The 12,745-nt window shown below is 45.2% G+C and overlaps 1 protein-coding gene across 1 annotated transcript in view; it reads left to right on the top strand.

Moving 5' to 3' along the window:
• The first annotated feature begins 5,319 nt into the window (after nt 1–5,319).
• The window catches only part of ZC3HAV1 (zinc finger CCCH-type containing, antiviral 1), a 61,852-nt gene continuing 54,426 nt past the window's right edge, over nt 5,320–12,745 (top strand). The window contains exon 1 of the mRNA XM_049641940.1: nt 5,320–5,664. Within this exon, the coding sequence (XP_049497897.1) occupies nt 5,357–5,664 (308 nt within the window). The 5' untranslated portion in view covers nt 5,320–5,356. The remainder of the gene's footprint in view (nt 5,665–12,745) is intronic.

Genomic DNA, 12,745 nt, shown 5'->3' with positions numbered 1-12,745 from the left:
GGGGGGGGGGTGTCAGAGATTAGTGCCACTCTTAAATATTGAAAAGATGAAGAAATGTTGTCGCTGTCATATGTCTGTTTCACTTGTCAGTGTTGACCCTGCAGCAATGGGATGGACCCTAGAGAATGACTAGGGACTATTGCAAGGAGGTACTCCTGGTCAATACCAGTTGTGCCAGACGTAGTGTCTTAGCTGGAGCAGAGCCATGCAGCCTGAGGCGCATGGTTTGTGGCCACTGATTTGGCAAATGCATTCTTTCTATCCCTTTCAACAAAAAAGGGTCAGAAATAGTTCGTATCCCCACAGAATGGAGAGCAAGTATTTCCTGTTTTGCCACGAGGTTGTGTTCACTCTTCAGTCCTCCGTTGTGATATCGTCTGAAGAGAACCAGAACGTTTGGACATCCCACAAACATCCCGTTGACCCATTACACGGATGATACCGTACTGCTCAGGCAGGAGGAGGAAAAGGCGGAGACTGTGCTAGAGGTTTGGTATGACGTACCCACTCCAGAGAGTGGGAGATAAGTCCTACAACGATTTGTGACCTGCCACTTCACCAAAGATTCTGGGGGACCGATGATCCAGCAGCATGCTGGGACATCTCCTCCCCCAAAAAGACGCCTTGCTACATCTCCTATCCCTTCCTGGAAAAAACGAAACGCAAAGCCTGTTAGGAATCTTTGGGTTCTTGAGAAGACACATTTCATACCTAAGAACAGTCCTGCTGCCCACATACTGGGTTACGTGGAAAGCTGTTGGCTTTGAGTGGGCCCAGAGCAGGAAGGAGCTCTGCAGTAGGTCCAGGCTGTGATACAAACAGCCCTTCTGTTCAGATTATATAATCGAGCAGAGCCTACAGTGTTGGAGGTGTCGGTGATGGAATAAGTGTGGCATTGGTGGCACATCCCAGTAGAATCACAATGTAGACCCCTGGGATTACGGAACAAGTTCCTACCCACTGTGGTGAAGAGTTACACTCCTTCTAAAAAGCAGCTCCTAGCTTGCTACCGGGCCCCGGTAGAGAAAACAAATGATCATGGGTTCAGAATGGGCCATCACAAGCTAGGTCCTATCGGACACATCGACAGGTCAGGCAGGCCTAACATTAGAGCCATCCTAAGATGAAACCGGTCCATCTGATACGGAGCACAACCAAGACCAGAAGGTACAGACAAGCTGCATGAATACACAGCCCACGTCTCCATGTCATTCATTAGGTTACATTGGTGTCCCAGCCCTAGCTTACTCCTAGGACCATACGAGGGGGCCCCACAATAACCAGCTAAATGAGGAAGGAAAAAGCCCAAGTTGGGGTTGTGAATGAGTCATCCCAGTAGGCAGTACAAGCTGAAAATGGAGGGTGGCTATAGTCTTGAAAAGCAGTGGTGAAGGGAAATCTCTGCAGTGCTCCCATAATAAGTGCAGAGCATTCATTTGAGATGCTCAAATAAATTTTTTTTATATTCGTTTTTTTAAGAAAGAGAGAGAGAGAGCGCGCGCGCACACACACATACACACGTTTGAACGGGGGAGAGGCAGAGAGGGAGAGAGAGAGAAAGAGAGAATCCCAAACAGGCTCCATGCTGTCAGTGTGGAGCTGGATGCAGGGCTGGACATGGGGCTCAAACTCAAGAATCGTGAGATCATGAGCTGAGCCAAAATCAAGAGTGGGACAGTTAAGGTACTGAACCACCCCGGGGTCCCTTTGGTGGAGGGCTATGATAAGGGCTAGTTGTGGCCTTGCAACCAACTGCAGTGACAGGGGCTAGAGGTCATTCCATTAATTTTTCTCTTCTAAGTTTCCTTACAGGAAGAAGAGTGGCCCACGAAGCCCTGAAGGAGCCGTCCCCTGAATACGGATGGACAAATAGATCCATGTGGCACACAGGGTGACTGTAGTGGACAAGCGTGTGTCAGTCAGACCCCCTTCAAGGCAGGGCTTGCTGCCCAACAGCTAGAAGATGTGTGGAGCTGATAGCCTCCAGCTTTAGCCCCTTCAGGATCTGCTCCAGTGTTTGAGCCCGAGTCATGTACTTGTCCAGTGGCCCCTGGCCACGACTGAGCAGGGCGGTGGTACAAGGGCTTGGGCTTTTCTGCCCAATGTTAGCATGATAGGGAAAAATAGGATAAAATAGGCAGAGAGGGAAATATTAGGGCCTGAGTTTCCTGGGCGGGGGGGTGGGGGGGGGTGGGGGGGGGCGACACATATTTTGGAACAATGTTGGGAGTGTCTGACCACAGCAAACCCCTCTGGGCATAAGGTTCCTCTTAAGAATGTAACAGATACCACACCTACCCTCCCTGGGGTTTCCCTCAGGAATTTGACAAAAAGACCTGACTAAAAATAAGTAGACCAAAGAGGTATGACCCACAAGGAATGATATGGCCATAGGCCACCCCTCATACAGTGGAAACGAGCCAATCAGGAACGGACAACGCAGCACCCAGAGTTGTCAAGCCAATAAGGGTAAAACCTGAGAAGACACAAGAGGGGAGGGAAAGGGAGGGGGGCGACCAGAACCTTATAAAACAAGGACCCTTGCCTATAGTCCTGGGCATTCACTTTCGAATGTCTCCTCTGTGCAAAGAGAGCTTTCACACTCTTCTTACTGTCTAATCTGATACTCTAATAAACTTTTGCTGGCTGCTCATTTGTGCCCATCTCTTCATTCTCTGAAGCGGCGAGACAATGATTCCCGGGTATTGAGGTAAAACAAAATCCTGCAACATTTCACTCCTGCTCCCCATCAGGCTGGCAAACTTTGTCAGATCCGTATCATTGTCTGACAGCTGCCATAGCCCTAGTCTGCGCCTTCCCTTGACTTTCTCCAGTGCTACACCCCAGGGAATCGTCTGAACATCTCAACTCCTTATCAGGGGAATGCAACCTGTGACAGCACGAATTTCAAAATTTCCCCAAATGTCTGCCTCTTCCCTTCCCACTTTCCCTTATAATTGTTTTTCATGGATTTGAATTGAGAATTTTAGACCTCTATTCCCAACATTTTAGCCAGACTGTACTCTTCCTCCTCCATTCTCCTATATACCCATCGCAGCATTTAGCCACCGATTCCCTTATGTTTTAATATTTTTTTCATGTCTTCTCAAATACAAGCTTCTTGGGGGCAGGGACCAGTTTTTAGTTTTTTGTTTTTTAACTTTTGCATGTTCAGAGCGACTAACTAATGTAAGGGTCACATGGAAAATGCTATGTTGAATTTGACAATGAAAACCCTGTCCTGGGAACCTGTTAGAACACAAATAAGGCCAAGTGGATCGAAGACAATTATGGAAGTGATAGGTAGAGGGAACAAGCCAGATGATCCTGTGTAGGCCCCATGTTTGGCTGCCTTTTATGCCAAAGAACTCTACTCCTGAGAGACATAGTTCATCCACCATGAATTACCAAACTGAGAATTTCTGTTGATCATTTGAAGAATGCCCCCTCTCTCAAAAATAAATATTAAAAAACAATTTTTTTTTAATGTATAGGATTCAGTTGTAAACTTAAATTCTTCAAAACGGGGGTGCCTACGTGGCTCAGAGGAGCATGTGATTTTGATCTCGGGTCATGAGGTCTATCCCCACCTTGGTTGTAGAGATTACATACATACATACACACAAGTTTTAAAAGAAGAAGAAAGAGTGTGAGTAGGGGAAGGGCAGAGAGAGAGGGAGACACAGAATCCAAAGCAGGGCTTTGGGCAAATCCAGGGCCGTCAGCAGAGCCCGACACAGGGCTCAAACTCGCAAACTGGGAGATCATGACCTGAGCCGAAGTCGGATGCTTCACCGACTGAGCCACCCAGGTGCCCATGAATTCTATAAATTTTTTTAAAAAGGTTTATTTCCTATCTGATCAATGACCCCCCCTTTTTTTTTTAACTTGGGAGTGTTGGATGGAAAACCTTTTTCTTCTTCCAACTTGGATAGGGTTGGATATGGTGGTTGGGGTCTGCAAATTAACTGACAATAGACAGATTAACAGGGGGAAAGACAAGGTTTATTTTCACATTGGGAGGTGGGGGGAGCTCCCAGTAATGGAAAAGTCCTGGAATAGCTGAAGTTTATCTATCTCAATTTAACAAAAGAGTTTATTTAGAGCTTCAATGGGAGAATAAGGAAGGTTCTATTGGGCTTTCTGATGCTAATGGATGGGCAGTCTGTCTTCCTTGGGCGGCTGAATTAGCAGGAAGCTCCCTTGGAAGGGGGTTAATGGCAGCTGTATCTGAAGGAGGCTCTGCTTTGAGATTGAGAATTTCAGGCAAAAATTCCTTCTGCATCTTCTGTAGCCCGAATGTTTTCACTTTAAGACAATCTTTATACCGACTCTGGGGGTCCAAGAGGGTCTCCACAAGGGATAAGGCCTTGTCCAAACGCACAAAGAGAGGAACCCATCTGAAATTTCGGGATATGTCTAAGCATGCCTCTCTGTGACCACTTGCCCTTGAGAATTAAGTGGTACCTGGGACACCCCAGTTACCGATCACAGGCAGGCAAAACAGTGGCAAGAAGGGGGAGAGGGTTCTTCAAAAAGCTCTTGCGAAGACGAAAAAGAGCGAGAGCAATAATCGCTGTTCTTTAAGAGGGCATGGTGTTGGGGGAGAAAGTGCACATCGGTCCTGGCCAGGTGGACCACGATCTGGGGCGTGGGGCCAGATCTGGAGAACCTCGGGTACATCCAGGTTCCAGCTTAATGGTTGTGTCTACTCAAGTTACTTACTTCCTGAAGTACAGAATTAGGATAATAGCATCTAATCCTTGGAGTTGTTGAGAAGATTCACCAAGAGCGGAGGCCGGGCACCCAGCTTCGGGCGAGCGCTCGCTAAGGTCGGTTCTTTTCCCGGAATGGGTGGGGTGGAGAACAGAGAACTCCTCCAGGGGGCTCCTAAGACTCGCGTCATTCGCCACTCGGGCTGGCTTATAAAAAACTCCACCGGGGCCCCAGATCATTTTTAGTTTCAATTCTTTCGGAAGAAGCCTCGCTGTGCCCAGCTGGGGAACGTCACCCTGGCGGAGCCAAGAACCCAGCGAAGGGGTCCGGCGGTTGCGGAAGTCGCCGGCAGACCCGCACGCGCCGTTCGCTTTCCTTCCCTTCGGCTGCCGTCGCGGTTCACTTTCAGTCCGGCACGGGGATCGGGTCGGGGAGTTCCGGCCTCCCGACCCAGGGCCGAGCGGGAAAACGAAACCGCTGGGCTCAGCTAACGGCGGCGAGGAGCGCGCGCTCGCTGGTCCCGGGCGCGCCCAGCGCAGCACCGCCCGCTCCCGCTCCCGCCCCCGCCCCCGGGGCTCCTATAAGTTTCGATTCTCCCCGGAGCAGCGTCCCGCGCCGCGGCCGGCCAGCGCAGCGCGCCATGGCGGACCCGGAGGTGTGCTGCTTCATCACCAAAATCCTGTGCGCCCACGGGGGCCGCATGGCCCTGGACGCGCTGCTCGAAAAGATCGCGCTCACCGAGGCGCAGCTCCGCGAAGTGCTGGAGGCGGCTGGGCCCGACCGATTCGTGTTGCTGGAGACCGGCGACAGGGCCAGGGTCACCGGCTTCGTGGTGGCCACCACCCGAGCCCGGGTCTGCCGTCGCAAGTACTGCCAGAGACCGTGCGAAGACCTGCACCTCTGCAAACTCAACCTGCTGGGCCGGTGCCGCTATTCGCAGTCGGAGAGGTGAGTGCACGGAGAAAGGGCGGCTTCCCCAGGCCCGGGTCTGGGAGCACCGTCGGGGGCCCGCTGCTCCGCGACGGGCGCGGGCGTCGTACCCGACCGCCTCTGCCTCCGGCGTCCCGCCTCTCTGCTCCCCTGGGAGAGCCCCTGCCCCGCCCGTGCTTCTGCTGGTGGCGGTTCTCCTCCGTCCAGCGCCTCCAGATCGTTTCTGGAATTTGGCCAACCCGATATCGCTCCGGGGAAGACTGCGGGGATACAGTATTTTGGGGCGAGCCTGGGTCTAGAACTTTTGGAGGCAGGTTTGAGAACGAAGGAAAACGCCCCCACTGTCTGGAATCTTGAGTCTTTCCCTCGGCGCTGTCTTCCTCCCTAGGCGTGTTGCACCCTCCGCAGCGGGATCCGTCTCCACCGCAGCGAGCTGGCCCTTTCGCTTGGGCGTCCATTCTTTGCCGCCTCCGCGCCCCTCATTACCACTTTTCTGATCTCCGAACCTAGTACGCACCGCCTGCCCTGAAAGGGCCTCCTCAAGGTTCCTCGATGTTGCAGTGTCCTCTCCCAGTGCTCCTGCCCCAACGTCTTCCTGATGGCCCAAACTGGTGACCGCCCATTCTTGGGACCACTTTGAAATAGTGCGGCTTTTCCCTCAGGCAGCTGCTTCTGGGTTTCCCCTTGTTCGTTTTTTTGGCCTCCTAAATCTAGTGTGCCCCGAATTTGGGTTAAGCCTTTTGACCTGTCTTCCCAGTGTCTCCCTAAGAGAGCTCACTCCCTAGGGTTCAGCTGTCACATATCCAAAGATGGCTCCCATTTGTACACGGGCTGACCCTGCCTTCCTGCTTCATCTGGGTTCTTCCTCTCATCTGTACCTGAATATGCTGCCAATCAGTCACTCTCCTCTTCTTTCCTCCAGGAAAGAACTCCCTCTTCACCTTTCTCAATACCTTAATCACCAAGCCTTTCTCTTGGTCCCCTTCCTGCCCAGTTCCGTCCCATCCCACTTCTTGTTGACCGTCTGTTCAATTAGTGAACGATTGTCTCCGACCATAGTCTTTCTCCCGGTGTTTTGTCTCCCTGTGCACTTATGCTAATTTTTCTTGATGTAGTAGTACTTTTCACCCTTGGCTCCTTCTTAAAAACTTTTAAGTGATGTCTTGGTGTGCAAAATGGTGGCCATCAATCTTTTGATCTTGTGATTTTTAGGAAAAAATTTTAGATTACTAACCCCCAATATATGTGTTGTAAAAGCATACAAAATACAGGTGTTTTAAATGGATGAGGTCAATGAGATAGTTTTTTTTTTTTTAAAGTTTGTTTGGGACAAAATCGTAAACAATTTTAAAAAGTGCTGAATGTGCTCCGTTATTAAAAAAAAATTATTGAATATGTTGTGAGACACCAATTTGAAAGTATGTTTTTAAGTTGGAGGTACATCATAAATGAGTGTAGAGGGAGTTCTCCTAAGTCACAGTAACCCAGGAAATCTGGGAGGAGGAAAGGAGGGTGGAGGGTAGAAGATAGAAAGGGATAGAATGTTCTAGCACTCTACTGAATAACGCGGAGTTGTAAGGCCTCGTTACCTTTTTATTTTATTTTATTTATTTTTGGTTCTTTCCTGTTCTGTTACTAAAAATTCTTCAATTAGCATTGGCTTTTAGTTTTAAATACGTATTTCTCTTTTAATTGATTACTCTGGATATTTTCAAAATATACTAGAGAAAAGAGAATAGTGAACTGCCATGTGCCCATCATTTCAATTCAGCAGTCTTCACAATATGGCCAATCTTATTTCATTTATTTCCCCCTCTCCATCCCTGTCCCCGGCTCCAACATGTTATGTGTTTTGTAAATTCTTTAGTATCTCTAAAGGATAAGGACTCTATTTTATTCACATAACCTCAGTACAACAATTATAATTTTTTACAGTTACAATTTTAATATAATTTAATATCCAGTTGGCATTCAAATTTCCCTGATTATCTTATAATAGGACTTGAATCTTCAGGAAAAAACCTATAAAGACATAATCCATAATTGTTTAAAAATGTTGCATATCCAGTATGTTTAGAAACTTTCAATTTTTTTTTAACGTTTGTTTATTTTTGAGACAGAGTGAGACAGAGCGTGAACGGGGGAGGGTCAGAGAGAGAGGGAGACACAGAATCTGAAACAGGCTCCAGGCTCTGAGCGGTCAGCACAGAGCCCGTCGTGGGGCTCAAACTCACGGACCGTGAGATCGTCACCTGAGCCGAAGTCGGACGCTTAACCTTAACCGACTGAGCCACCCAGGCGCCCCATAGAAACCTTCAATTTCTTACACACAATATGTTTAAAAACTTTAGTGTTTTTTTTTTAAGGAACTTTAGATTTTTGTTTTATGAATATTATTCTGGTATTTGTGTGGGGTGTGTGTGTGTGTGTGTGTGTGTGTGTGTGTGTGTGTTGTGTGTGTGGTTTGAAACATCAAAACCATTTTAAACCATAAGTTTAAACTTATTAATGAAGTGATGAATTTTTACTTTATTGGTAAAGTATTGGTCTAGTTTATTTATTGGTCTAGTTGTATTTTTTTTTCCTTTTTCATCACTTTTGAATAGGAGAATTACAAATTTTTAATCCATTAAAGTGCATTGTGTCTTCATAATAGGGCTCTTGGGAGTATTTTTTTTTTTTTGACTCAAAACCTCGAAAATATGTTTTTTCCCCCAAGTATGTTTTTTTTTTATATATTTAAAAAAAAATTTTTTTTAACGTTTTTTAATTTATTTTTGAGACAGAGAGAGACAGAGCATGAACGGGGGAGAGGCAGAGAGAGAGGGAGACACAGAATCGGAAGCAGGCTCCAGGCTCTGAGCCATCAGCCCAGAGCCCGACGCGGGGCTCGAACTCACAGACCGTGAGATCGTGACCTGAGCTGAAGTCGGACGCTTAACCGACTGAGCCACCCAGGCGCCCCTCCCCAAGTGTGTTTTAAAACTATTCCCCCTTCTTAGAAAATTAATAAAATCATCTAAAACTTGACATGTGGAAGTCTAAAGGATTTTCCTTGTGGATTACAGGTTAATGGGATCTGTTGACCAATTGATACTCATATTGAACTTAACCATTACCTTTCTCTGCCTGAGGGCAGTTTGCATTTTGCTGGACTTAGTAAATTTCCTTTATATTTCCTTATATAAAAATTCTTTTATATTCATGGATAGGATTTCTCCTATCTATCTTGCAGTTCTAGTCTTTCTCTTATATTGCTTTTAGCAGTACATGTTAGTCAACAAGGGCTTGCTTCACTGTTGGGTGTTTATTTGTTTTGGTGCATCAGTTTAGATATTTCTATTTTGCTTTACTGAAATACATGCCCACACATGGAGCTCTAATCCCAGGTCTGTCGCAAACAATAACTACCATTCATTGAACAAATAGCTATCAAGCATTATGATAAGCACTTTGGAGATGGTATCCAAGAGAGTCTTTACTATAGCTCTCGAGATAGGTGTTATAAATCCCATCTTAATATAAAGAAACTCAGGCCCAGACCTCTTCAGAAATTTACCGAAGGTCGCATAGCAGGTAGCTGGCAGTTACTGTGGAATCCAGATCACTGCATGGTTTCTTAACTAGCCACTTGTGTTGTGAAGTAGCTGTATGAAGTACGACCTTTCATTAATTCAAGTTTTTTTGTTTTTTGTTTTTCAAGCATGACTGTTTAACTGTGTAAAGCAGGCTGCCTGAGCGTTTTCAACTAGCTTTGTGGTTTTTTGCCAATGTGGGTGTTTCCTCTGGGCTCTTTCCTGTTTGTATGCCTTTCCCGTTTGGTTAATTGTAACTTTGGGTGGGGTGGGTAGATGGGAAGAGGTTTAATTGACTATTTAATAAATTGAAAAAAAACCGCCCAAATTGCAAAGAATAATGTGACGAGCGTCAGAGTATGTATATACTCTCAATATGTAATATAACAAAAGTTCTATAAAAGAAAGTACTATATAATAAGATTACAACTCATCTCTCAGAATAAATATTTACGTTTTTTCATTTTTGCTTATCTTTTAAAGGAAAATAAAAACCATAACAAGCCTAAAACTACTTTCTATTTCCTAGTCTCATTCCCTCCAGTCTTCAGAAGCAACATCAGTTAGGATTATGGTGTGTGTTCTGCCCCCCCATGCTTTTATAATTTCCTCCCGCATACATTTGTGTGTGTGTGTGTGTGTATGTGTGTGTGTACATATATGTACACACACACATACACACACACACACACAAAATGTAGTGTTGTTTTGTATTTTTTTAAGATTTTATTTTATTTATTAAATTTTTTTAATGTTTATTTTTGTAGGAGAGAGACAGAGCATGAGCGGGGGAGGGGCAGAGAGAAAGGGAGACACAAGAATTTGAAGCAGGCTCCAGGCTCTGGGCTGTCAGCACAAAGCCTGATGGGGGCTCCAACTCACGGGCCATGAGATCATGACCTGAGCTGAAGTCAGACACTTAACCAACTGAGCTACCCAGGTGCCCCTAAAGATTTTATTTTTAAGTAATCTCTATACCCAACATGGGACTCGAACTTACAACTCCAAGATAGGTTGACTGAGTTAGCCCAGCGCCCCATGTTTTATGTATTTAGAATTTTTACTCTGTGTTACTTTTTTGGGGATCTATTCATGTTGATACATAAGGATCCAATTTATTCATTTTAACAGCTGTATAGTATTTCATATGATTTATAGCACAGTTCAGTGCCTACTGCTTCAATAATGGGCATCTGGGATATTTCCAATTTTTTTTTTTGCTGTAACAAACCATGCTGTCAAGAATATACATGTCTCTGGTGCTTTTCCAGAGTGGGTCATTACGAAGTGGAATTGCTGTGTTGAGTGTTGAATGGTTGCAGTTTCAACTTTTCTAGATTCTGACAAATATTTTCATGTTTGAGAGTCCCAGTGTCCCCATCTTATGGCCAGCTGGCACTTCGTATTATCAGACTTTTTACATTTATGCCAATTAAAAGGGCATAAGTTGTTTACTTTTAAAGTAATTTTCTCTCTGAAGTTTTTATTATGTGGTATTTGAGTCTTATGAAAATATATAAAGCATACAATGAGTTACCTGTGTACCCATGAATCAACTTCAGAAATACAATACTGCTGTTATCCCTCCCCCCGAATTCTCTTTCTTGATCATCTCCCCCATCTTATACATGATAACTAGAGATAAATAAACTGTTCTTTTTTCCTCCTCAGCTTTATGGAGGTAGCATGGACTAATAAACATTGTTTATATTTAAGGTATTACAATGTGGTATTTTGTTTTTGTTTTTGTTTTTTTTTAAGTAATTTGTATACCCAAGTGAGGCTTGAACTCCTGACCCCAAGATCGAGTCTGAGCTAGCTAGGCACCCCACCATGTGATATTTTGATATATGTATACATTATGAAATAATTCCCCTCAGTCAAGCTAATTAAGCTATCTATCTCCTCATCAATTTTCCCTCTTTTTTTTTTTTTTTAATGATGAAAACACTTCTGATCAACTTTCTTAGCAAATTTTGAGAATACATTCTTGTTATCTACAGGCACCATGGTGTCCCTTAGAGCTCCAGAATTTGTTCATCTTATAACTGAAAATTTGTATCTTTTGGCCGGGATCCCCTTACCAACCCCACTCCCCACTCCAGTCCCTGGCAACCACCATTTGACCTTGTGTGGGTGTGACTTTTTAGATTCTACGTATAAGAGATCATACAGTTATTTGTGTTTGGCTTATTTCACTTAGCATACTGTCTTTTAGGTTTATCCATGTGGGATTTCCTTCTTTTGAATCATGCATATTCCTTGGCATATCTGTATATCTGTGTCCGCATCCGTGTGCCACATTTTCTTTATCCATTAATCGGTTGATGGACATTTAAGTTGTTTCCATATCTTGGCTACTGTGAATAATGCTACACTGAACATGGTAGTGCCGGTATCTCTTTGAGATACTGATTTCATTTTTGGGGGGATATATATCGAGAAGAGGTAGTTCAATTTTTAGCTTTTTGAGGAGTCTCTGTACTTTCTGTAGTGGCTGTACCAATTTGCAATCATACTGATACAGGTCTGCGTTTGATTTTTATTTTTTCCACACATTTACTGTTTTTTAAATATATGTGTGCATTTCTTTTTTTGAATTAAAAACTTATTTTAGAGAGAGAGAGTGAGAGCGAGTAGGGGAGAGGGGCGTGGAGCCCAATGTGGGGCTCGATCCCACAACCATGAGATGATGACCAGAGCTGAAATGGAAGAGTCGGATACTCAGCCGACTGAGCCACCCAGGCGCCTCTAGTGTGTCTTTCTAAGCAATATTTCGTATCGTTTTGCCTGGTTTCAAGCCTATAAATGGTATCAGTACTAGGTGTGCAAATACTGGATTGAATTTGCTTTTGTGTGCACAACATGATGATTCTGAGACTCACCCCTAATGTGCAGAGCCCTGTTTATGTTTCTGTACCGTCTGGAGACCTGGACAAGATGGACTTCTGCCCTGGGGCCTCTGCTTTACAACCCTAGTTCTGGCCCTCTTTTAGTTGTGTCCCTGCTCACTCTTTGAGGAGTCCATGAGGCCATCTAGAACCTCTAGTCCCCACTTTCATTCTAGACCATGCTCTGGGTTTCTGGGACCCTGGAATTCCCGAACCCACAGCCACAGCCTGGATGGCTTCTTCCCCAGGTCTTCCTACATGCGGCTGGCATGTCTGTTGCCTCCGATGATGGCTCCAGCAGTGTGGGACACAGCCGGAGGTGAGAAGAGAGAAGTGGTAGGCCAGAGTCGCAAGCCAGGGCCAACTGTCTTCATCCTCCTCTATCCTATTCTATCTATATCCTATATATCCCTTCTATATCCATTCTTCCATATCCTTCTATATCCACCAGAGAACTTGGTGGAGTCTGAGAATTCTCCGTTCGAACTTGGCTTTCCAGCTCATTATGAAAGTATGTTATTGAGACAGGAAGACGGAACGTATTTTATTGAACCACTTCGGAGCTTGATTGTTTACTTTTCAACATTTGGGCACTTGCTGCATGGACCTCCATTTTGCCCCGAGTCCCCTGCT

Source organism: Panthera uncia, chromosome A2, assembly GCF_023721935.1.
Source record: "Panthera uncia isolate 11264 chromosome A2, Puncia_PCG_1.0, whole genome shotgun sequence".
Lineage (NCBI taxonomy): Eukaryota > Metazoa > Chordata > Mammalia > Carnivora > Felidae > Panthera > Panthera uncia.
Note: the sequence above shows the minus strand (reverse complement) of the source record. Positions and strands in the feature narration are given on the sequence as shown.